This window comes from Balaenoptera physalus, assembly GCF_965194825.1.
Source record: "Balaenoptera physalus genome assembly, chromosome: 20".
NCBI classification, from domain to species: Eukaryota; Metazoa; Chordata; class Mammalia; order Artiodactyla; family Balaenopteridae; genus Balaenoptera; species Balaenoptera physalus.
The window spans coordinates 22,254,382-22,278,334 of record NC_138901.1 but is presented as its reverse complement, the minus strand read 5'-3'; the positions used below and the strand labels follow the sequence as shown (position 1 = coordinate 22,278,334).

Here is a 23,953-nt window from a genome sequence, read left to right as displayed (position 1 = left end):
AACCACTACTCCCGGGGCTCCGATCCCTTGCCTTCCTTCCCCTCCCTAGCCCAACTCTTTGCTGGGTACTGGCCCTTTTAGAAGCTGTCACGGTGGCGCTCTTGGCCCCGCCCGGCGGGGAGGGCCAAGAAGGAGGGGAGGGGTTGCTGGTGGCTGAAGCTGGGGGTGGGGGGGGTGGGGTAGGGGTGGGGGGGGTGGTCTGGGTCTATTTTTAGCTCTGGGTCGAGTCACGTGACGGCAGTGACGTCTCGAATGTTGTTGTTGGTGGCGGCGGCGAGCGGAGCCGGAGGAGCCGCCGCAAAGATGGAGGAGCCGTCGAGGAGGTGCTGCCGCTGCTGCCGCCGCCGCTGCTGCCGCCGCCGCCCGCGAAGCCGGAGCTCGAGCCGCAGGGGGTGAGCGCGCCCCACCAGCCCCGATCCCATCTCCCCCAGGGTCCCCGGACTCGAAGCGGCGCCCCCTCCTCCCGCCGTCGCTGCCCGCGGGCTCCCCGAGCGCGCGTCGCGCTCCGCGCCCCCCTTCCTCCCTCCCGGCGCCCGGGTGCCAGTAGGCGCCCCCCGGGAGCATCGCCAGCCGGTAGCCGGGCCTCTGGGTTACTGCGCGCGCCCCTCCCCGCCCCTCCCAGGCAGGGGCGCCTTCCCTGCAGGTAAGGGAGGGGCCGGTCTTCCCGCTACCTACACCCCCAAATGGCCGGGAGACCGGCCGGGGATGTCTGATTTGCCCTCTCCCGGGAGGCGCGTGGTGCGTTGCAGGGCGTTTTGAGCCCTGCACCCGGATTCTGTGCAAAGATCTCTTCGCTGGACACCCTTTCTTGGTACTCTGAGGTGAGGGGCGCTGCCCACCCCACAGCGCTTCTAGCCATACCTCAGAACGCATCCTTGATTTTGTGTCCTTGACTTCCGTGCTTGAGGAGGGGGCCTGCGGGCCCACCTTACTTCTCTCTCCCATTATTCTCACCCCCTCCCCCGTGAGGCGTTACTGCGTTTGTTCCCACCCTCTTCTCCCGTCTGACACCCTGGAGCCAGAGAGAGAGAGCTAGGAGATGAAAGCTGCCCCCCTTCTTGTCTGGGGTGGATGCCCCCCATTTTTCATCCTGGGTCTGTATCTCACAGAGAGAGGGACACTGCCTGTGCCTTTTAACTTGGGGAGGCTGCTTCCCCACCCCACCCTTCTCTGGGCCCCTGGGGAAGATGAGAATTGGCTGGGTGATAAGTAATTAATCTGGGAGTCTGATTGTGGGGAGAGAGGAGGGGAAGGTGGGAGCACCCCGTTTGGGGGAGGAGGTGACCACCTGATACCCCCCGTTGGCCTTCTGAGATGAGGTGTGTCCCTAAAGAGGAAGGGTAGCAGCTGCACTTGCTGTTGGGGGTGCTCCAGAGACCCGCCACTCTGACAGTGACCACTGTGCTTCTGGGGCCTGGAATGAGCTTTGGCGACTGGGGGTGATGATGGTGGTGACTGGGTTCAGGGTCCAACTGGGAGGGAAGGATGGAGCAGACCGTAGGAACAAAAGGAGGCAGGGGGTGGGAGATCAGGAGCCTTAGCCAGAAGGACCCATGACCAGACTGCTTTGCAGGACTGGAGCCTGGAGCTGGGTCCTGCCCTGGGCCTCCTCAGGTTCAGAGGGTGTAGGCAGGGAGGGTCCTCAGTTCGAGTTCCAGGCAACAGGGGCCCTGAGCCTATGCTGGCTGTTTAGACGCTGGGCTGGGCTGGGCTGGGGATGGTGGGTGAGCCATGTTGGGGGCTGCCTGCTTCTTCATTTCAGTCTTCCTTCCTTCCTCTTCCTCTTAAACACAAAGCTTGGGGAGCCCTTGGTTTGCCTCCTGCCCCTTTTCTTGAATCCTCTCTTTGCTCTGTCTCCCCTTGGACTTGGATCTGGGCTATGTCCAGCCAAGGCAGGGTGGGCGTCTCTGAGTTAGAGGGGTGGGCCCCTAGCATCTCCACTCTATGCTGGGAATGTATGCCTGCCAGGGGCCAGAGAGACAGATACCAGGTGCAGTTTACTTGGGGGCAAGGATGGAGGACATGTTAGCTCTGTGCCAGCCTCCCCTTCCCAATATATCCTCCTCTGTGGCTGGATGGAGTAATCTGGGGGGGGGGGAGAGGGCAGCAGTATCACATGCCCCACCCACTCTAAGTAGCTGCAGAGACAAAGGTTTGCTTTCCCTTCCCTAGGGGTGGCATCTTAGCTGTGTGTTTAGAAATGGGGGCTGGGGATGGGGGGTGGTGGTGTGGGGCGGGGAGTTTGTGTTTCTGCAGGGGGGAGGGGGCATCAGCTATAGGAGCTGGGGGGAGTGCAGTTGGTGCCGAAGTACCAGCTGCTCTTTAATAATTAATTCTTCCTACTCACATCCCTTTGAGGAGGGATGTCTGGAACACGGCATCAGGCTCAGCCAGCCTGCTGGAGGACGCACTCCTGTTGGTGGGGGGTGGGGGAGAGACGACGAGGGGGTGCGGTTCTTGGCATTTTTGGAGCACTGTCGCTTGCTCATGAATGAAAACCTGATGCAGCCCGTGAGGGGGCCTATTGTAGCCGACTTTGGCTAATTAAACTTTCTCTGCCTTTCTTCTCCCCCACCCCACCTCACCCCAGCCCTGGCCCCAGCCGTTTCTTGGGTGGGGACCCTGTCTGGTAGTGCTGGTGAGGGGGTACCGTTCTGCATGAGGTTTTAGGGCAAACAGACCCGGTCTTCTGCCCTTTGCCTCCCGTCTTGCCCCTCCCTCCCCTCTCACCCCCCCCCCCCCCTTTTTCTTTTTCTAGAAATAGCAGCCTCCTCCATCTGGCTTGTGCAGATGCCTGGAGCTGCGTCTGAGCAGACAAACAGAAATGGGCCGATTGCAAAAATGAATTTGTCAGCCTGGTGCCTTTTTTCCTCCCCTGTTGCCCTCCCCCCTCCCTTAGTTTGGGCCCTGGACATCCAAGTCAGCCATCCCTCCTGGCTCTGATCATCTGCAGGATTCTGGTGGGCCAGCTTGGGGGAAGGCACAAGGCGATGGAAGCTTTTGGAGGCTGGGGAAAGTGATCAGCCTTGGCCACGGTCAGGAGGGGTCAAGATAAGAGTTCCTTTGTGCCTTGGGATGGGATGTCTGGGCTTGTAGCTTTCTGATGACGTCTTTGGGGCACATCTCAGATTGTGAGCAATCTCAGGCTCACAGGATTTGGTTCAGACAGCTCACCTGGCTGCCTTGACCTGGGGACAGGTCCCCAGCCTCAGTGCTCAGGACTTGGGCCTGCCTCTAGCAGGGCCAGAGCTGGTGTGTTGGCAGAGCGGCTGCCTGGTGGTGCTGGAGTTCAGGTTCCTTGAGGGACAAGATACCTGCAGGGCAGCATTGTGAACTTCTGGCCTTTGAGGCATTGCATCGTCCTCATGTCCCTCACTTGTCTGTGCTTCTCCTGCCACGCTCTGCCAGAGTTTTTATTGCTCGTGAATGGAGTGCGGGCTATCCCCCTAGGGTTTTTGCCTTTCCTCCCCGGGCTTAGCCATGAACTTGTAGGGTGAGATGCAGCTGGTTTCCTGCCGTCCTGGCTGGAGGTGGGAAGTGGGTTTGGATCCTGGAGTGGGACAGAGGTCTGACTGGAAGAGAGAGTTCTCAGGGGATGGGGACAGGGCCCTGGGGTCTGCCTACTTGTGATGTCATGGAAGCCAGGCTGCTCACTGGTTTGGCATCGAAGTGCCAGGAGCCACACAGCTCTTGGTCCCTGACTGCCCACCGAGACCTTCCTATAACAATGGTCAGCAGTGAGTTTCTCTGACTGAGGAGGGACCCAACAGCTCAGGTTTTTTTTTTTTTTTTTTTCTAGCAGCTCAGGTTTTAACCATAAAGCTGCCCTTTCCCCTTGCATGGCCCTCCTTAGTCAAAAATCTACACCTGTCCTGCTTGTACTGATTAGACCGTGAATGCTGCTTTGTTTCCCAGGGAGTCTTGATGGGGGTGTTGGCAGACACTCTCCACAGGTGGATGGGGGTCCGGGGACCTGCTACATCCTGCAGGGTGGGCAGGAGTGCAGCCTAACAGAGTCCTGAGCCCCCTGAGAGTTCTAGGAGCCCCTCCCTTCCTCTTCTCCCCAGGGGGTGAGGAAGATGGGGGCTCAGGGCAGATCTTAACGTAGTTTGTGTACCATGGAGGCTCTGCCCCTCCTGAGTGCCCTGTTGTGGAGATTCCTTTCACTAAGGAGATGGGCTGGGGCACTCGGGCTGCTGGGAATCTTGGGAATTTCTGAACCTGTGTTCCCCAGCCCATGGGAAAGGGTGTGAGCAGGACTGGGTGCCAGCCCCGGGGTGGGCATGGGCTGAGCTGTCTGCCCACGCGGGCCCTGCCAGGACACCAGCAACCCCACCTGCTGCCTTCCTGAGCTTGGCCCCGGTCCTGCGCAGCCTCTTTTGTCCTTGCCCCACACCTGTACCTGCTGGGAGCAATTCAGCCCCTTCTCTCTGCCTCCTCCCACCTCCCCATCTGAGTGCACCTTTCTCCAGCTACAGAGTCCAAACCTAGGGGGCAGCAGGCCTAGGAGGACTTGAGGTCTTCCTACTTTGCGCGCGGCATATGTGTGTGCATGTCTGTGTGTATGTTCTTGTGTCCCCGCCGTGGCTGACTCCTGGGCTCCTTGGCTCCAAACGGACCCCGCGCCTGGCAATCCTTGATGAGAATGCAGAGCTTACCGAGAATTAATCCTGCCAGGAGGTGGGCTGTCCTGGGGTGGAGCTGATTGTGTCTTCCTAGTTTGGGGAGCAGAGTTAGGGTTTAAATCTCGGCCTCATCGATCGCTTCCAGCTACCTCGATTTCACTGGGTGTTGGAGGGCCTGCCTTCATCTGGAAGAAAACGAATGAGATCATGTCTAGGGTGGATCGTGGACTGTTTAGGGATGGGCCCAGGTGGGTGCGTGTGTAGTGTCTGAGGCTTGAGGACTAGCTGTGGGGCTGGAGCCGGGTGGGGAGCTGGAGAGGTGGGGACAGGTTGGCAAACTCATGGTCCTGTAGTACGGGGACATCCTCTCTTACTATATTGGCCTCAGCAGGCGTACTGCTCGGCCTTTTGGTGCCTTTGTACAAACTGGAAAACAGTGTCCCTTATTCTGGGTGGATTTAGCCTGTGTAGCTTGGTAGACAGAGCAAAGGCTGGATTTCAGACCTCGTTACACAGGGCACAACCTATACAACACACACAAGGCCCTGGGCTTGGGCCTTGGACCCCCAGTCCAGAGGGCACCGGATGTGGGATGAATGTCTCTTTCGAAATTCTTGGAAACAGCATGGTTAATGGGTAGAGGAAAAGCAATTGTTGCCCTCTTTTTTCTGACCTGTTGTTGAATGGGGGAGACCAAGACAGAAGCACATCACGTTTCCAGAGTTGCGTGGCACAAGATCAGGGAGTAGGGAGAAGATGAGAGTCCCACCTCAGGCTACTGGGGCTGGAATACCAGTCTCTCCCTTAAGTTCTGCAAGGGGCTCCAGATCAGCCCTGCATCTCCCCACTGCCCTGGACAGAGTTCAGAAGCACTTTCCCTGCACTTTCTCCTTTGGTGAGCACCATCTCCCACGTCAGGCACCCTTGGGAGTCTGTGAGGTCTCCCCACCTGGCAGTGGACATTGTCACCTAAAAAAGAGTTTTGTTGTGGCTACTGTAGCCATTTCCCTTCCCCTTGAGGGCTGACGTCCTCACCAATTAGAAAGAGAAGAAACCAGGGTCTGGGCCAGTTCTGTGCCCCTGGGCAGGTGGCCCTCCCTCTCTTCCCTAGGTGTAACTGACAAGCTCCAAGGTCTCCTTCGACTCTCAGATTCCAGAGTTGGGGACCTCTAACCCTGCTCCATCTCTCCCCAGGGATGCCGTTCTGAGTGCCTGACTGCCTCGCCCCGAAGGATGGCCTCGGATGGGCGTTAGAGGCACAGCGGCCCCGGGCTCCTGTCCCGTCCGTCTGTCTGTTATCGTCTGTCTCTCTTGACATCACCGCAGCTCCACCCCCTCCCGTCCCAGCCCCCAACGCCAGCTTCCTGCAGGCCCAGAGCCGGCATGAACTCTCCCACCGAGTCGGGTAAGAGCTGGGAGGCTGGAGAAGGCACCTGGGGTGGCTTTGGATGTAATGGGCTGTATGGGTATCCAGCCCAGGCCAGCTGACCTTCAGGGTCTGAGCCGTAAGGGAACAAGGGCTCAGGAGTGGAGAAGCATTGTGAGAAAAGGACAGAGGCAAACCCAAAGTGATTGACCATGGGGTAGACCTGAAACTGATGGGTTGACGGTCCAGCCTGGCCCTGGGAGGGCATGGGTTCAACTCTGTTGCCAGGCCTGCCCTCTCAACTCAGGGGCCTTCAATTCCGTGCCACCCTGCCCTGTTCACCAAGACAGTCAGGGCTGAGGGGGATGTGTGCCCCTGAACCTCTGCAGGCGGTCCGGGCATGATGTTGGAAGAAGTTCCCTGTGATAGCTGAATGTCCAGCTTCCTTTTTGTGGTGGTGTCCTCTCTTCCTGGTGGAGTGTTTCTCTGTGTTCTATACTTTATTCTTAGTGGAGCTTTGCAGGGCCTTCAGCCTTAGCCTATGTTGGGATATGTGGTATTGGGGTGGGCATGCAGTGACATGTTGGCGGAGGAGACTTGGCTCTCTCCTTTGAGTCCAGGTAGACATGCCCTGGACATGGGAGAGTCCTAATTTGGGGTCTCTGAGGTTTCTTATTCCCCTCTGCTCCTGGGAGCCTGCCTAGTGCTTCCAGAAAGTCTATGGGTGGGACTCCAGGCAGCTTTGTGTACAGGTGGGTCTGGGTTTGTGCCCATGAGGATGTGTCCAAATGGCCTGAGCTGGACCCCCAGGAGTTTCACAGGGGGTCTTGGCTCAGTGTGGTCAGCGTAGTAACTGCCTTCCTTCCTTGACTGTCTCCTTCTGCACAGACTTAAAGGATCAGAGTCCATCTTGCTCAACTTTAACCCCCCCATAGGCCATCCGGTCACTTAACATCTTTTTCTGTAGGGCTGGGAGCTATTTCTCCTTCTTTAGAGATAAGGAAACTAGGGCCTAGAGACCAAAACCCATTTGCAGGATGGTACTGAAGCAGCACCAGGGAGGAATCCAGGCCCCCTCCCCTCTCATTCCCTGTCCTTGTCACTGTGCTAAATCTCATGCTTTCTGTTGTGAGGACCCCCTGCTGGCGACGTGTGGCCCTGACCACAGCCCCAGGGCTTCCAGCAGATTCGATTCAGGGAAGCCCAAGCTGGCGGGATTGCTTGGCTTTGTGACATTTGTTTTGGTCAAGGCTGTGCCCCCTCCCCTTTCCAGCATGACATACCCCGGGCACAGACAGAGTAGAGTGCCAGCTGGAGAAGGCTGGGCTCCTGAGACTCACCAAGTCAGCTTTGCTGATGGGCCCCCTCCTGCAGGGTCTGTGGCTCCTCCTCAGATCCTCCCGCCTCTGCCTGCCTTCATTCCCCCTGCAGGGGCTGTGCCAGGTGTTAGCCGTGGAGAGGTCTGTGTGACTCGGGTGCTGGAGGGGGGCTGCCCTGACTTCCTGCTTCCTCCTCTGAGGCTGGGCTGGCGAAGGGAAGGAGAGGCCTGGTGGGTTCTCATCAGCCCCTCGGCCATCTCAGCTGGACACTGCCCCTTGCAGGGTCAGTTGTGCCCGGCAGGGGTGCCAGCCGCTCCCTTCCTCTGAGCTACTATGCTGACCTGTCTAGGAGCCACTTCCAGTCACACCGGGCCTGGGGTCTAACCCTTGGCCAAGGGAACGGGAGCCTCCCAGAGGCATCCGTTGGTGGCTTGGGGAGGACGTTTTCCAGCTTTGGGATTTTATTCCCTTACAGTGAAAGGCTAAGATAATCAGCCTCAGATAGATCAGGTCAGTGGGTTGCCTTTCCACATGCAGGTGGTCCGAGTCCCCCTTGTAGCCACTGGTGCCAGGGCTGGCAGGGGCTGGAGGTGTCCATCTGCGCTGAGCAGGGCCAGGAGGGGCCTCCAGAGTGGGGCCTATGGAATTGGCCATGCCTCCTGGCTGGCTTTCCCGCTCCCCCCAGCAGGGGGAGATGCCGTCTTCTCGTGTTCAGGAAGGAGGGAGAAAGAGAGGGGGCCAGAGATTGGCAAGCTGGTTTTAGGACCGTGGCCAGGCCTCAGAGCTGGGATCGTTGTCGTTGTTCAGGGCAGCGCCCTGAGGCCTTTCCCACCGAGTTTTCCCGGGGCTCCGGGCCTGGCTCTCCCGCTTGTGGAGTTGCAGCTGCTCTGGCCCAGGGAGAGGGCCAGCCTCCACATAGCCATCCCCCTTCGAGGGGCCCAGCATCTGCCATTCCCAGAGCTCAGGGTGACATCTGGGCTGGGGCTGCGGGTGTCCGGCGCCTGGCAGAAGCCTGGAAACCACATGCTTGGACTCCACGGAAGTCAAATGAAACCATGAATTGTAGCTGGGTGTCCACATCCCAGGTAGACACCTCCCAGGGCGCCCCAGGAAGAGCATGAGGGGCTGGGGATAGAGGTGGGGATGAGAATGGTGAGTACCTGGGGCCTGGGTGCCCCGGCCCCTGAGCACCTCCCACCCCCTCCCGAGACTCACTTCTCTTTCCTTAGGGCGCAGAACGGCAGGCCTGGGTGAGGGGCAGTTTCCCTCCATTTCTCTCAGTGCAGGAGCTTTCCTGTTTGGAAAAGAAAAATAGAAGATGGTCCATCCCGGCCTTCATAGCAAACAAGTTAGTAAGAGAGCACATTCCGGGTGAGGGGTGGCAGGTAGAGATTTCGAGAGATTTACTTCTGGGGCTCACCCGTCCTCCCCGGGGAGTGGGAGCTGATCCACTTACCTCTGGGCTGGGCCGAATGCCAGCGTTTGACCTGATTTGCCTCTCTTGCAGTCTTGGGAGTACAGGCAGAGGTCATTGATGGGGCTGCCCGCTTCCCTGAGGAGGCCACTGCCGGGGGTCTGGCTTCTCTTCTGTCAAAAGGGGACTTGAGGAGCGATGCTTTATTTTCATTTTTGCTCCCCTTTGTGGGACTGAAGGACTGACAGAATGTGCCCCCCGGCCAGCCTGGAGGAGCTGCCCTGAGGCCTGGGCCCACTCTGGTCACTGCCCTGTCCTCCATGCCATTGCCCAGAGGAGAGGGCAAGGGTGAGGCTCGAGCCAGTCTGTGTGGCGACAGGGCCCCAGGAGAGAAGGTGGCCAGGTTCCTTAGCCCCAGCTTGGGAGGGAGAGAAGCTTCATGACAACACCTGCCTGCCCAGCACCTCCCAGCTCGCTGCACACTTTCTCTCCTTCCCTTTCCCGGCTGCCCCCTCCTTCCTGGGTGACCAGAGAAACTGGGGCATAGGCGTGGGGTGGAGCCAGGAACCTCGGCGTCCCGCCTCCCAGCCTTGGGCTCTGCCTCTGAGCCCCCAGGGAAGGCGGAGAAAGTGGGTCAGAGTCGGCGTGGGGCAGGGGTCTGGGAAGTGGACTCTGGTGTCCCTTCTCCACTTAGATGCCCCCCTGGCACACCTCTGCGCTCACTATAGATCAGGATCTGCCCCACTCTCCCCTCCCCTGTCCCATCATTCCAAAGGGATTGAAGGCTTAGCACGGGACCTCCGGAGGAGGCAGGGTCAACCCTGAGGGGATGTGCAAGATGCCAAAGTAGGTGTTCACGTTTTTCCCAGACTTGGTCTCAAATGAGAGGGTTCAGCCAGCACCTAGCATGGGACCTGGCGCATGGCAGCTCCTGGGCGATGCTGACGGGCTCCAGCGTGACTGGGCTCTAAGGGCAGGAGAGAACCGGAGGGCAGGCAGGCCCGATATCTCCAGGACCCCAGGGCAGCTGGCACCCCACACTCCATCTGGGGTGCTTCCCGGCCAGCCCTTGGCTTTTTTACTGTGCACAAAGCAGACTTTGCTTTTTTCTTTTCGGTCAGGCCCCCACTCCAGCCTTTTGAGCCCAGGAAATGGGAGCCTTCAAGAGCTCAAGGAGCCACATTAGGTTCTCCTCCTCCAGATTTCGAGGGTTAGGAGGCCTGAGCCCAGCCTCCAGGGGAGGGAGCGAGTGCGCAAGGTCATTGCGGCACCAAGGAGGGGTTGTTGCCTGCTCCTAATGAGGCTCCTGTAACCCACGCTTTGTGGGTGCTCTGTAAGGTTTGTGGGATGACACATGGGAGAGCTAGATGCGTGGGGACGGAGAAGAGACATGAACCACAAGGAGAGGGGCTATAAAGCGAGAAGGACTGAGGTTAGACATTAGGAAGACTTTGTTGCATGACTTGAATCTCCGAAGAAAAAAAAAGACACTTGTCCCCATCCCAGGCCTCCTCTCTTATTCCCCTGGAGGATTCTGGGAACTACACTGAGGATTGTCTGGCTGTGTCTGACACTTCACTTCCCACTTCAAGCTGTTACTGGAAGTCATAGTAGTGCTGGGAACTGCCCCGAGTCCCCGGCTCTGGCCACCTCTGGGTGCCCAGTCTCCTGGGTTCTCCCAGCTTTCCTAAACAGGGAGTTGTGTTTCCTTAGATTTCTGACTGCTCCACGTTCTGGGGCCCCTGCTTTTGAGTCACTGTAACTGATGATTTCCTCTGTTCCAGAACAGGGCTGCCCTACCATACTCTCCTGTGCCTGGGGCAGGCAGAGAGAGCCAGGACAGGGCTAGCCAGCCCTTCTGGTTGCTTTCAGCGTGGGTGGGTGGAGTCCTGGCTGGGAGGGGCTGCTGCCCCCAGCTTTCTGGGTTCCCTTGAGTCTGCTGCCTGTCACCCGTTAAGGAGACCTTGACCTTCCCTTCCTTTGCCCTTGAGAGAGCCTGGTTGGCTAGGATGAGGTTGGGGCAAGGGGTGCTGAGCAAAGTCCCCAGACCTACCCTGAAATGTCTACCAACTCCAGACCCCTGTGGGGAGCAGTGCTCCATCACCAGTTTTCTGGAGTCTGCCCTGGCTGAGAAGCTGAGGCTCCAGAGCTTTGTTTCGTTCCTGTTGACCTCCAACTCCCTCAGTATACATCTTGCCAGCCAGTCTAGGGCCTGGGAAAGCCCACCTCTGCCACTTACCCATCCATGTGATCCCCCCACCTGAGGGCAGGAGGCCCCTTTGCTATCCCCAGCTGGCAGGAGCCACAGCTACTGTGTCCTTGGTTGGCCAGCTCCTCCTGGGCTCCCGACAGGAGGGTGAGGTCATCCAGTCCAGGGAGAGGACAGGTGTCCCTGGCTCCATGCCTAGAGTTGGGGGCAAAGGGGGCCAGGAGGGGGCTCCAAAATAGCAACTGTGACATCAGGAAGGGGGAGGGGGACATAGACCCAGGAATAACCAGGCTATTAAAAGGCTCCAGTGAGGTCAGGGGGCCAAGTGGGATCTCTGTATCAGTGGCAGGCACAACCTCAGGAGGAGGGATGGGCCATCAGTGGGCTGGGTAGGCGGGTGTCACCAGTCCTCATGGTGCTCTAGCCTTAGGTCCCAGCAGGGCCCCAGGAGCCGGGGCTGCTCTGCCAGGCCTGGGGCTGGTGGCTGGTGGGGAAGGGCTGGATGCTGGCAGCCCCTTGACTCTTCTTGGAGGGGCTCCAGCCTCAAGTCTCTTCCTACCTGGGTACTGGGGGTCATTATACCTGTTAATGGAAACCCTGGGGCAGCTTCGTGTGCTCCCTGTGCAGGAGGCAGTGGGCTGTGGTGGTTAGAGCTCAGACTTGAACTTCAGACATCCCAGACCTACCACTGAAACAGCTGTATGACCTAGGGTGAGCGACTTCATCTCTCTGTGCCTCAGTTTCCCCGTCTGCACCTCTCTTCTGAGGTCATCGCGCAGAGTAAACGAGGTGACGTATGTGCTGCTCGTAGCATTACACCTGGCACGTTGCCACAGGAAGAGCTACCTGCTCTGAGAACGGGCAGGTGCTCCCAGGTGCCCTTCCCTGGGTGGGGTGAGGCCTGTCCAGGAAGAGTCTGCCTGCCCCCTGGAAGGAAGCTGAGCAGCCTCCGGAGGTGACATCCCTAATGGGTAGGAGGGAGCTGCCATTTAGCTGCTGCTCAGGGGTCTCCCTGCTGGTCGAGGGGGTGGGGGAGCCACCTCCCAGCTCGGAAAGAGGGCACAAATTAAATCAACTCCCATCCGTCGGCTGTTAGAGGGACTCCAGGGAAGATGCAAGTTTAGGCCAGGTGGCCCTGTCTGCCACCCTCTCCCAGACCCTTCCAGTTCCTTTACTTGCTCTGGATGGCGAGAGGGCAGATAGAGGATGAAATCTGGCTTTTTGGTCTCTAGCCCTTCGCCTGCCAAGAGCAGCGCCAGAGCTGCTCCCAGATGCGTGGGTATTCTAGCGTGTGCCCTTCCCCAGCGCAGGCTCTGGCCACCCGGCTCTGTGGCGTTGGCCCTGAACGCAGGCCCTCCCCTGTCCCCATCCCCCTGCCTGGCGCTTCCTCCTGGGGTGGAACGCGCCTCCCCCTCCCCCACGTGGGGCCTCCGCCAGGCCCGGGCTCCTGGCAGCCGGCCGGCGGCTCCCTGAGCATGCTCCACCTATTTATAGACAGGGCCCTCCCCCAACTGCTATTTCAGTCTCCTGCCAGCTGCCGGCGGCTCATTCGGGAAGGAGGAGCAGGGAGCCGGGCCCAGAGCTGTCACCCAGGGCTGGGAGGGAACACAGAGAGCCCGCCTGCCTGCTCAGCTCCCCTTCCTGTCCCCTGAGTGCTCAGCCATACCCCGCTCCTGGGAGCTCTGGAAGGGCCAGTGGTCGGATGCCCCTCTAGCAGGGAGCTGGGCCTGTGGCTCCGGGGCTCCTGGCTCCTCCTGCCGCCTGGAGTGCCCAGGCCGGATGAGGCACCTCCCCACAGCGCGGGTCCCAGCAGCAGTGGCCTGAGGGAGCCCCTGAGCAGCGAGGGCCCCGCCCAGCCACCTTCCCTTTGGCCGACTCCCGCCTCAGGCGGCCCCCTGCCGGGCATGCTGCTGGTGCCCAAGGCTCAGGGGCTTGTGGAGATGCTGCAGACCATCTATGAGACGGAATCCTGTTTCTCAGCAGATGGGATGCCAGGCCGGGAACCATCCTTGGAAATCCTGCCTCGGACCCCTCTACATGGCCTCCCTGTGGCAGGTAAGTGCCTCGGTGTCCCCGCCTGCCCTCTGCCATTGGGCATCCTTGTCTCGGGGGCTGAGCGTCTGGCTCCACGTCTCGCCCCGATGGGGTCCTGCTTAGATCTTTCTGGAGGTCTTTGTTGAGGATATGTGCAGCCAGGGGAGGTGTGCTTACTGGGATGGGCTTCCCTGCTCTCCCGGGGCCAAAACCTGCCCTCCCACCATGCCCTCCAGCTGCACTCTGCTGCATCTCTTCGAGTTCCTTTGGCCTCCGGCAGGGTCGACATCAGCTGCTGGGGGCTGTGGATTACTAGAGGATCCTGGCCTAGTTGGCACCATGGTCAGAGGGGAGGAAGTGGGTCAGTGACCTGCCTCTAGGCTGTCTGCTCCCCGGGTCTGGACAAGGGAGGAACCCATAGCCGGAGTGTCCATAAGAATAAAGGCTACCCCCACTCCTCTGGCTGGGTTCTTGGGGTCAGAGGGTCCAGTGCAGTGATTTCTGCCAGTCCCCAGTCAGGAGTGCCCTGGGAATCAGACACCTGGGGAGGAGGCTTGATGCAGTTGTGGTGGAAGTAGGCAGAGGCTGGCAGCTGGGATGCTGGGGGTCTTGGCCGCCTTGGCTTCTGGTTCCCCAATATCTCTCCTTCCCCCAAGCTTTGGTTTATTCTCAACACATGAGGATGAAGGAGTGTTACTCAGGCTCATAGGGCTTGAGGACTCCCTAGCCCTCCCACCTTCTCAGCAGGGACTTTTTTGGCTCTTGGCTGGGGGTGGGGTCCCCCAGAGCCAGGCCACTCCTTCCCTCCCTCCCAGGAACCTGTTGGCAGCATCAGGCCTTCCTGGCACAGCCTTCCCACCAGGCCGGCACCACAAGATGCTTCCTCTAGGGAGGGGCCTGCTGGACCCATGCCCGCTTGGCCCCTCCTGGCAGTGGCTTGGCACTTGGGTGTGGGTGTCTGTGTGTGTATGTATGGGGAGTCTTTGCCTCTGGTTACGTGGGTGTGGGTCCCAGGCTTTGAACTGGAAGGTGGGAGCCGTGTGCCTGTGCAAGTGCCAGTGATTTGGCTCTAAGCTGTCCAGGGATAAGGTTGCAGCTGGACTGGGATGTGTGAGAGGATGGAGGTTTGGGGAACATTTGGAAAAGCCTTCAAACCAAGCCTACCATCTGCCTGAGCAGGGATGCCCATGTAGTCTCCTAAGGTCACGGCATAACCCTGGGGACCAGCCCTGAGAGTGCCCGTGCAGGCCCCTGGGATAGGGGGTGGAACCTTGGGGCCAGTCGTGCAGAGTCTCTGCACAGTCCCCTGGGAGGGGTGTAAACGCAGAGGGCCGCTCTAGCCCTGGTCTAGTGGAGCCCACAGCTCTAGCTAAAGACCTGCCTGCTCACTCCTACCCTGAAGCCTCTGGGAGTCAAGGTGGTCCCTCGCAAAGCAAAGGGCTGACTGTGCAGAGCATCTGCTTGGGGGGGTGGTTCTACGCCATTTGGCAGATGCCATATCAGTCCACCCATCCTGTCCCCACTGCCCCTTGCCTCCCAGAAGCAGTTGGCGGTTGGCCTGAAGTTTCCTCCTCAGCATGTTCTCTCATCCCCTTTCAAGTTGGGCCCCAGAGTCCTTGCAGGCTGGAACCCCACTGACCCCATCCCTTCCCTGAGGCTCCCCGTCCCTGCATAGACCCCCCCAGCCAGTCCCTTTCCCCCCTACCCCGACACATGCACACTGCCTAGCCTCTGAGCGGTGGCGTGGTCCATGCTAGCAGGAGGGAGGCGTGAGTCACCTCAGCGGCTCGGGGAGAGGGCTAAGAATGTTCCCCCTGCGCAGCTCTGATGCTGTGTCTGTGACGCGGCTGGGGACAGATATAGGCCTGGAGCTCGGCTGCCTTGTTTTTTTTTTTGGACTCTGGAATGTAAATAGATGTTTCAAATAGAAACGCTTTAACCTTTGGGTTAAAAAAAAATCCACCCCAGATAAACACGGCCATGAGGGCCAGGCAGCCTGGTGTTCCCCGCCCCCCCCCAACCCTCCCCCGCCGCCTCCTCTCTCCCATCTCTTGATCAGTCTCCAGACAGGATGCAAAAGCCTGTGGCTAAAAAAGCAGGTGTCCAGGGACGCTTCTTGGGCAGTGTGTGTTGCCAGGCCTCCCCAGCCCGAGGGTTTGAGGAAAAGGGGCTTTCCAAGGTGGGTGTCTGCCCTGAGCTCTTTGCCCACTCCAGCAGTAAGTCTTGGAACCCTATTTTAGGGGCACCCTCGGCTCTCTGGACCGTCTTGTGCGCACTTAGCACAGTGCCTGGCACATGGATGAATGAATGTTGCTTGAGGGGACTGGCATCCAGGGTTGACAGCAGGATTCCTGGGCTCTATTCTGGGGCTTGGCCCTCTAGGTGGATAGACAGATATGGTAAGTTGCCCTGGTGGGTGAGCCAGGTCTTGGCAGGCGAGCCCACGAAGGATGTGGGGTGCTCTCCTCCGTTCCTGCTCGAGGACGGGGGCAAAACACAGCTTCTGCTAGTGCTGTCAGGTCTTCCTTGATGGATGGGGTCTCTTCCTGGCTCCTCCTGCAACAGCCCGGCACACAGTGGGCACCCCTCTCATACAGGCTTGGTCCCGGCTCGGGGAGCCCAGGAGCTTGAACTCTGGTGTGGGATTCCCAAGGATGCAGTGCTGGGGGATCCCCTGCCTCCCTTCTGTTGGGCCTTGGATTTCCCTCTGGCCTGGACTGGGCAGCGCGCTGCCGCTTGGGCAACGTGTAGGATGTTAAAAGCAGGCATGGAGGAGGGGTCTTCTTTCCCCAGTGAGGGAGGGTGTGCATCCCGCTTATGCCACGAAGGGGTGCTATGGATGTTGGGAAGTGCCATGGGGTTTGGGTTTGGTATTGGGGTTTCCCCTGGATATTCTTATTCACGTTCTTCATACCATTCCAAGCTTGGCTAGGTAGGTGGGTGTGCAGGCATAGGGGTGTGGGTAGGTCGGAAGTGCGAGACCGGGGTGGGAGGGGAATTAATATTATAATCTACTAGATGATGGGTATTGGGGTGCTTTCCTTACCTTATCTCCCTTGGAAAGGTATTAATAGCTATGTTTTACAATTGAGAAGGATCTGAGAAGTTAAGGAACTTGCGCGAGGTCACAGAGTAAATGACGGCTGGGCTTCAGACTCAGGTCTTTGCGTAGGGCGACGTCTAACCCATACAAGAGCTTCCCCGTACAAATTGTTTAAAGGCGGCCCTTCTTCCAGGTGGCTATATCCTCAAGCCAGAGTGCATGGCTTAGCACTGGGAGCATGGGCTAGACTTCAGCCCCCAACTTGCCCCTTCAGTTGGGTGCCCTTGTGCAGTACACAACCTGAACAACCTTATGTGGTGGGTCCGTCTTTGTTGCTTCCAAAGTTTGTGCTCCTCAACAAGAGAGACCCTTCTGGCCTTGGGGGGCTCCTGAGGTTTCTGGGAGGAGACTTTTCTACAAATACTGGGGGCCTCTGGATCAGCTATTTCCCCCCCATAGGGATTTCGGCCCAAGGGGGGAGAAGGGGGCTCAGGAACAAAGCCTCCCCTGCCCCCATCCCCTCCTACCCCATCCCCTCTTCTTGTTTTTGAGACCCTCAGCTGTCCCTTCCCTGCTGCACAGCTGCCAGACAGGAAATCAGATTAACCGTGTCCATGCACACAGCTGTAACAGCTGTCAGGTTGGCAGCAGAAATGCCGCCAGCGGGGGGACACTGTGAGAAAGTAGTTCTCAAACTTTCAGTTGCCACAGAATTACCGAGGGAAGATATTAAAATGCGGATTCCCAAGCCTTACCCCCCACCCCAAGGTTCGGATTCCGTAGGGCAGCCCAGGAACCAGCATTTTTAACACATCTCAGATGATTTTGATGTGAGTAGGTTCAGACCATGCTTGGAGTATGGGCAGGGGTCCTATGGACAGGAGTCATGGGGCCTAGCAGCCTGCCAGTGGATGTCACCAGTCTCCCTAGAAGGCCTCGATGGGCTTTGGGACTCTTGGGAGAAGGCCAGCTGCAGAGGGAGGGAGGCTGTTGCCTCAGTCAGATTCAAATCCAGCTCCCAGCAGCCTGGCAGTGTGGAGACGGAGGATGTCTTAAGACACTGGGGAGCAGGTGTCTAAATCCCAGCGGGGCAGGGGATTATGACAAGTGGCCAGGGGGACGGGACGCTCTACTGGACGCTTCAGGCTGGGCTGTGCTCGGGGAGTAGCGCAGGCAGAGCTTCTGCCCTGGAGCCCCTGCTGTCCACCCCAGATGTGGAGCGAGCAGTCCCAGCAACATCTGCAGACTTTGAATGGTTAGTGTGCCTTTTAATTGCCTCTAGCTTAGTGCCCAAGTGTTTCCTGGAAATGGCTGGGCTGGGAGAAGTGAGTCTACTTCTCCTCCAGAGAGCTGCTCAAGACCAGTGACTAACTCTGTTTTTGCCGGTGAGAGATGCTTTGTGCCTTCCACCGGGGCTCTGCCTCCCTTAAGCTTAAGGTCCTTGAGAGGCACAGTCTACCTCAAGGTTTCTGGGGGTTCGGTTCACTTGGCCCCCATTTCCCCTGCACTCTCGGCTCTGGGGTTCTGGGGCCAACCAGGTCTCCCATCTAGATCCTTGGATCCTTCATACGGAGTTTGGCTCCGTGCTCTCATTAAGTTCAGGAATAGCCTTCAAGATTTCTCCTGGTTTTTGGTGGGAGGCAAGAGAGAATCGGAAGACGCAGGGTTAAGCCCCGGCTCCTCCGCCTCCTTTCCAGGTGACTTTGGATGAATTTCTTCCATCTCTGGCTTTACTTTCCTCCTCTGTCAACTGGGGGAGTTGAGTGGCTGATCCGGCTGGCACTTCCTTCAGTGACATTCTAAGTCTTTGACATCAGTTTCACGTTGCTTCCGCCTAAGAGGGGCTTCGGGTCACCCGAGTCCTGGCCCCAGGTGGATGTAGAATGGTACTGGGGAGAGGGGTGTTGCCTGCAGCAGGCACAGCAAAGTTAGATACCTGGAAAGGCTTTCTGACTGCCGGGAGCTGGGGCCCCAAGAGCAGGGACCAAAGCTTGTGTTCACCTGTGTTAAGTAATGCTTTTAAGGGACTGAGGGATCCCACCGCTGTGGGCTGAGCCTCAGAGGACAGGGTGGCCCTTCTTGGAGCTAACAAGGCAGGGGAGGCCGGAGAGACAGGCTGGAAGCGCTGCCGTCGGGAGGAGGCTCTTCCCAGGGATGCCTCCTCCAGCGCTGGGATCCAGCTGCCGGCCGCTCCAGCTTGTGTTGTGTGGGGCCCACCGGAAGGGTTTTGATTGGGACAGGACCACAGAGTGACCTTGGGACGGTCTGAAATGAGAGCGCTAAGAGAGCTTAGGCTTCACTAGACTGCCAGAGGGGTCCAGGACACACAAAAATGTCAGGAGCCATTAATAGCCTCGACTAGTACCTCCTGAGATTTTCCCAGGCTCTGCGCCAAGCTCCACTGCACGTGTTATCTCTCCGGAGCCCTAGGAGCTCTGGGAGGTGGGTGCTATTCTTCCTCCCATTTCACAGATGCCCGCACGCAGCACAAGGAGGGGCTTGGTGTCTTGCCCTAGGAAGTGGCAGAGGCTGACTTGAACGCTGGTGTTCTCTTGTTCCAGAGCCCTCGCTCTTAACCATTATGTGATGTGTGTTGGCTTGCACTGCATGGGGAGTTGGGAAAATTGCTAGGTGAGCGTCATCCCCAGCTCGCACATGTGGAAATACTGTCTGCATTGTGGTAGAACCTGTCGAGCCTAAATTGGCCTCCCTAGTCACGTAAGAGCACAGAAATAGATCATGGGAAACCGTCCTTGGTGGGGAGGGGTCATCGGCGTCATGGGGAGGAGTGTGAAATGCTGTTCCCTGCCTCCTTCCAGAATCCCTCAAGGCCAGCAAGGGGACAAGAGCCTTTTCCCATTCTCCAGAGGGACAGAACGAGGTCATCTGACATTTAAGGAAGCTGCTGACACCCCAGACTGCTGAGGGAGCTCCTGAGTGCCTGGGTGCTGGTGGAAGGCACTGCCCTCTAGGGTGGGCTGCCAGCCTGTTGCTCTCCAGAGGGGCCCGTTCTCTAGGGCTGGCTCTTGCTGAGCACCTGGGATGCCCCGCACTGGAGTTAGCACTGCATAGGTTAGTGTTCAGATGGAGCCCGCCTGAGCTGGGAGTCAGGACACCTGGGTTTGAGTCCCTGCTACTTAAATGGTGAGATCTCCTGCACAGCAGCCTGAGAGGCTTGGTTTCCTTGTCTGTGATACGAGGCAGTTGAAACAGATGATCTCCCCTTTCTCCCTCTTCGCTCTTTTTGCTGGGGGTAGCTCTTCAGATCCAGGGCTTATCTGCAGAGGCCTCATTTTCATCCTGTGTAGACATTCCAAACCGCTTAATACACCCCTCCCTCAAACTCTGTGTACCCTGGCTCCCCTCCTCCCCCCAGCCTTCTGTGGCTGGTGGCTTCTGGGAGCAGGGTCTTTTTAGAGCCAATTGTTAAGCTTCTTAGGTCTGCCAGGTCGGTCCACACACTGTGGTGCCCCTCCCCCTCCAGTGCTTCTCCAGGGGGAACTCAAGGTACCATTTCCTTGCTGCTAGGGTTTGGGTCACAGGGATACTGGAGTTGGTGACTTCTCCAAGAGAAGGCTGGGAGCTGGGGCATGGCCTGTGGTGTGTTCAGAGCAGGAGGAAGGCTTGACCTTGGTTTTAATTTTGAACCCTTTTCCCAAAGGTGCTGCTAAAAACCTGCTCCTGGTGTCCTAGAACCCCTTGTCTGCTCGGGGGCAGTGTCCCTTTGCCTGGACACTCTCTTTTTAGTCTAAGCCTGTGCTGGCAGTCATCCCAGAGGTTACCCTGTCAGCACCTGCGTCATCCTCCCCCCCCACCCCCCCAGGAGCCAGGGTATCCCTGGCTGTGCTGCCCAGAGAATCTGCTGTGGGAGCCCCCGCTGGGCTGATGGGGCAGTGGGGTTCATGGAGAGATGGGAAGCCCAGCTAGATGGGAAGGAAGTGTCACTAAAGTGTCACTGGCGCTGCTTAGTTGTACCCACGAGCTGGGCAGGGTGGTCCCCTCTAAGCCAGAGCCTGGTGTGTGAGGGGCCCTTCTGATGGCTGCCCACCCAGCTGCCGGGGCTGGGGCTTCTCCAGGGAGGCAGTGTTGGTTAGTCCTTCCGAAGGCCGGAGGACAGGATGCTCTTGCTGCCAGTTCCTAAGGCCACGGCTCCCAGGAGGCAGGGTCAGAGTCCCCGGAAGGGGAGGAGTATGGAGCAGGCAGACCTGGACCCTTCTGTCTGCCTCTGTAGGAGGCCCCTGTGTCAGTTACTGGCTTCCTCTCCACTTCTGCAGCTCTCTGTCAGGAGGAGGCCTGGGGTAGGAGGCCGTGCCCTCACATGTGACCCCCTTCCCAGGCCTTTGCTGGCCAGAGTCCCCAGCCTGTCCTCTTAGGGACCAGTGTTCCTCCATCTACTTTCTTCCCTTTCCAGAGGTCCTGCCACCTTTCTCAGTCCACCAGGAGGCGGTCGAGAGCCTCCTCCAATCATGACACTCCCATTTCCCCTTCCAGGTGCTTGGTTCTCAAGGCAGCCACTGCCACCTGCTCTGCTCATGCTAAGCTGGCAGAGGGCACAGATCCGCAAGGGGGAGCAGGGCCAGCCACACTCTAGGTTTCATGCCCAGAAAACTGCATTTGGGGGGCTCTGTGCCTCCCCCCACCCTTTCCCTGACTCCAGCCGTCCAGCCGCAGCCCCTTCCATCTTGGATGGAGCCGGGTTACTACCTGCAGACCCACGGGGTGCTGCATCCTGTCCAGGCCCCACAGGGCCTGCAGATTAATATTCCCAGTCGCTCGTGCTTCCTGCTTGTGTGGGAACAAGGCTGTGTGGCAGAGCCCGCTGCCCGCCCCGCCACCTGCATACCAATGGGACTGAGGCTGCGACTGCAGCACAGGACCTAGCATCTCTGCTGCGGTGGCAGCGGTGGCAGCGGCTGTGCAGGAGCCCTGGTGGGAGAGTCCCCTCGCCTGAGCCCGTGCCCTCTCTGCAGGGCTCCTGCAAGGGAAGCCAGCACTGCTGGCGGCAGTTCCAGCCCAAGCAGGGTTATCTGCTGGGAGCCAGGAGCACTTGGACCCCTGCCCTTCCCTGGGCGGGCGGGCGGGCTGGCATCCGGCTCCCGCAGCCCCGGCACTGCCGGGAGCAGCAGGTTGAAGCCTGTCCACCTCTTGGCTGAGTGATCAGAGTGCCATGGGCCAAGCCAGCCTCGCCTAGGAACAGATAACACTCCGGCCAGCCTGGGACCTTGCTGAGTGTTTCCAGGGCTGGGGACACCTGAGGCTGGCTGCTGGTTCCTTGCTGCCACCCTCCTTTTGCACCCTGGACAGGGCCGGCCACCTCCAGAAAGGGCCTCTGTAGTTTCCCAGGGCCTTTCCTCCTGGTGCTGGGGCAGGACATGGGTTAGGAGGGAAAGTGAGTGAGTGTGTGTGTGTGTGTAACCCCACCCTCCTGGTCACATCTGGCCACTCCTGCAGATGTGGCTCTGGCCTTGTGGCCGCAGAGTCGTCAGTGTGGCTGGCGGGCAAACCACAGAGGAATGTGCCCGGCAGTGCTGGGGGAAGAAGGGCTAATGGGGAGCATGAAAGACACTATGCTCAGGCTACCTTCCCTCTCCCATCTCCAGTGGGTCCCAGGAGCCATGTTCAGCCGTGAGGGTAGCATGGCCTTGGCCTTCAGCAGGCCTTGTCCCTGCCTTGGGGGGACACTCATTCAGTGCAGGCTCCCTGGAGAGATCCAGGCTCACAGACTGCACTGGGTGTGGGAGCCTTTCTTAGCTCAGCCCTTAGCCCCCCTCCCGGCTCCCTCTCCACTCCTGATAAGAGATGGCAGTGGGGGCCTGGGCAGAGGCCTGCTCGCGAGGGCAGGGGACACCGGCAGCCGTCAGCATGGTGGGGTCTTTCCTTCTCCAGGCCTGGGCTGGAGTGGGCCTCCTTGCCGCCGGAAAGTCTGCCCAGCTCCCTGTGGCCTCCCTGGGCTGGAGTGGGGAAAGTGAGGGCTGTCTTTGGAGAAAGAAGTGGAAAAGAAACAACATGGTCTGGCCCTGCCTCTCTCACTTCCTCCTTTCCAGGCAGTGGGTAGCTTGCCTTCCCTTTCCTGCAGGCGTCAGGAGGCTTTGTGGGGTGTGGGCTGGGCTTGGGGCTCCCTGCTGGTGTGGTGTTTGCCCAGTTGCCCTGGCAACCACAGGGCAGTGGTGGAGAATGACATTCAGTGACCAGAGGACAGTATACAGGGATCAAGAGGTCGAGACCCATCTTTCCCATAAGCCCATTGGAATCTTTTGCCACTTCCTGGGGCCCCTTGGTCCATGGTCCACGTGGGGGCCTGGACGCAAGGTCTTGGGACCCAGCAGGTCCCTCCACCCCTTTCCCCTTTCCCCGCGGGTTCTCCCTGGGACTGGAGTTCTGAGATCTCTGCCTTGGCTCCAGCCAGCCCCCCCTGCCATTACCCTTCTTCCTGTCTGATTCCCTTTCCTTTCCTGTCTCCTCCTCCCACCTCCTCCCTGCGCCTGCCCGCCCATTCTCTCTCTTTCCCCCCTCCCCCCAGGCACAGCTGCTGTTTGGCTCACTCTATATATAGCGGCATTTTCAGGGTAATTACAATAAAACTGTTGAAAGGAGATAATCCAGCAAAGGAAGCGAGTCTGACTCCCAGCCCCCTCCTGTCCCTGGTTTGGTGCAGCCCTGCACCCCCCTTTTCCTGCGGCCTCCTGCTCCCACCCCACCCCGTATTCCCATAGCCTCTCCTGCCCGCCCCATCTGCCCTAGCTGAGTGTGGGGCAGAGAAAAGGGGGACGGATAGGGATGCCCAGAGGGTCTCCACAGGCCTCTCCTGGGCTTACTGAGGTCCCTGGCTGCTAGCCACATTAGTTCTAGAACTAACGTCTGTGCCTCGGTTTCTCCTGTAGTATATAGGCCTCTTGGCAGGGATTGTGTGGTGTTGAGAGGTGAGGGGGAGGAGGCACAGGAGCAACGGTGGTTAAAAGTATAGGATTTGGAATCACATCTTGGTTCATTGATCACCTGGCTGTATGTCTTTGGTCACGTTACTTACACCTCTCTAAACCTCAGTTTCCTTATCACTAAAGTAATTCACATAAAATGCCCAGTGGCCTTAACTACCAATGACGATATTCTTTGTTGAACACTCATGATCTTCCAGGTACCCTGCTTTGCTTATGCATGTTTTCTTTCTTTTTTCTTTTTTTAATAAATTTATTTATTTATTTTTGGCTGCATTGGGTCTTCGTTGCTGCACGCGAGCTTTCTCTAGTTGCGGTGAGCAGGGGCTACTCTTCATTGCGGTGCGTGGGCTTCTCATTGCGGTGGCTTCTCTTGTTGCGGAGCACAGGCTCTAGGCGCGTGGGCTTCAGTAGTTGTGGCGCACGGACTTAGTTGCTCCGCGGCATGTGGGATTTTCCCGGACCAGGGCTCGAACCCGTGTGCCCTGCATCGGCGGGTGGATTCTTAACCACTGCGCCACCAGGGAAGCCCTGCACGTTTTCTTAGTGAAGTTCATGGCTTCGATCTCATTTAATTAAGGCAGAAGGCTGTATCCACAGAGCAGAGGGATTTGAGCCCCCCCTCCCCCATTCTCTTGGGGTCCAGTAGTCCTGCCTGGTAGCTTTCTGGGCCCCAGGCATGGCAGCCAGGGCCCGGTGGGGTCTGGGATGGCCCACTGACCCCTTCATGTCTCTTCTCCCCGCAGTGGAGGTGAAGCCGGTGCTGCCAGGAGCCATGCCCAGCTCCATGGGGGGCGGGGGAGGAGGCAGCCCCAGCCCTGTGGAGCTGCGGGGTGCGCTGGCAGGCCCCGTGGACCCCGCGCTGCGGGAGCAGCAGCTACAACAGGAGCTCCTGGCGCTCAAGCAGCAGCAGCAGCTGCAGAAGCAGCTCCTGTTCGCTGAGTTCCAGAAACAGCACGACCACCTGACCCGGCAGCATGAGGTCCAGCTGCAGAAGCACCTCAAGGT

At 58.7% G+C, this 23,953-nt stretch overlaps 1 protein-coding gene across 4 annotated transcripts in view; it reads left to right on the top strand.

Annotated features, from left to right (window-relative positions):
- The first annotated feature begins 206 nt into the window (after positions 1-206).
- Positions 207-23,953, top strand: part of HDAC5 (histone deacetylase 5) — a 34,752-nt gene continuing 11,005 nt past the window's right edge. Inside the window, exons 1-4 of one of the 4 annotated variants that reach the window (XM_082440416.1) lie at positions 207-392; positions 5,820-6,030; positions 12,914-12,988; positions 23,692-23,951. In XM_082440416.1, the coding sequence (XP_082296542.1) occupies positions 6,009-6,030; positions 12,914-12,988; positions 23,692-23,951 (357 nt within the window). In that variant the 5' untranslated portion in view covers positions 207-392; positions 5,820-6,008. Of the gene's footprint in view, positions 393-5,819; positions 6,031-12,461; positions 12,989-23,691; positions 23,952-23,953 lie in introns of those variants that run through there. The other 3 variants (XM_082440417.1, XR_014257338.1, XM_082440415.1) reach the window with 3 other exon arrangements.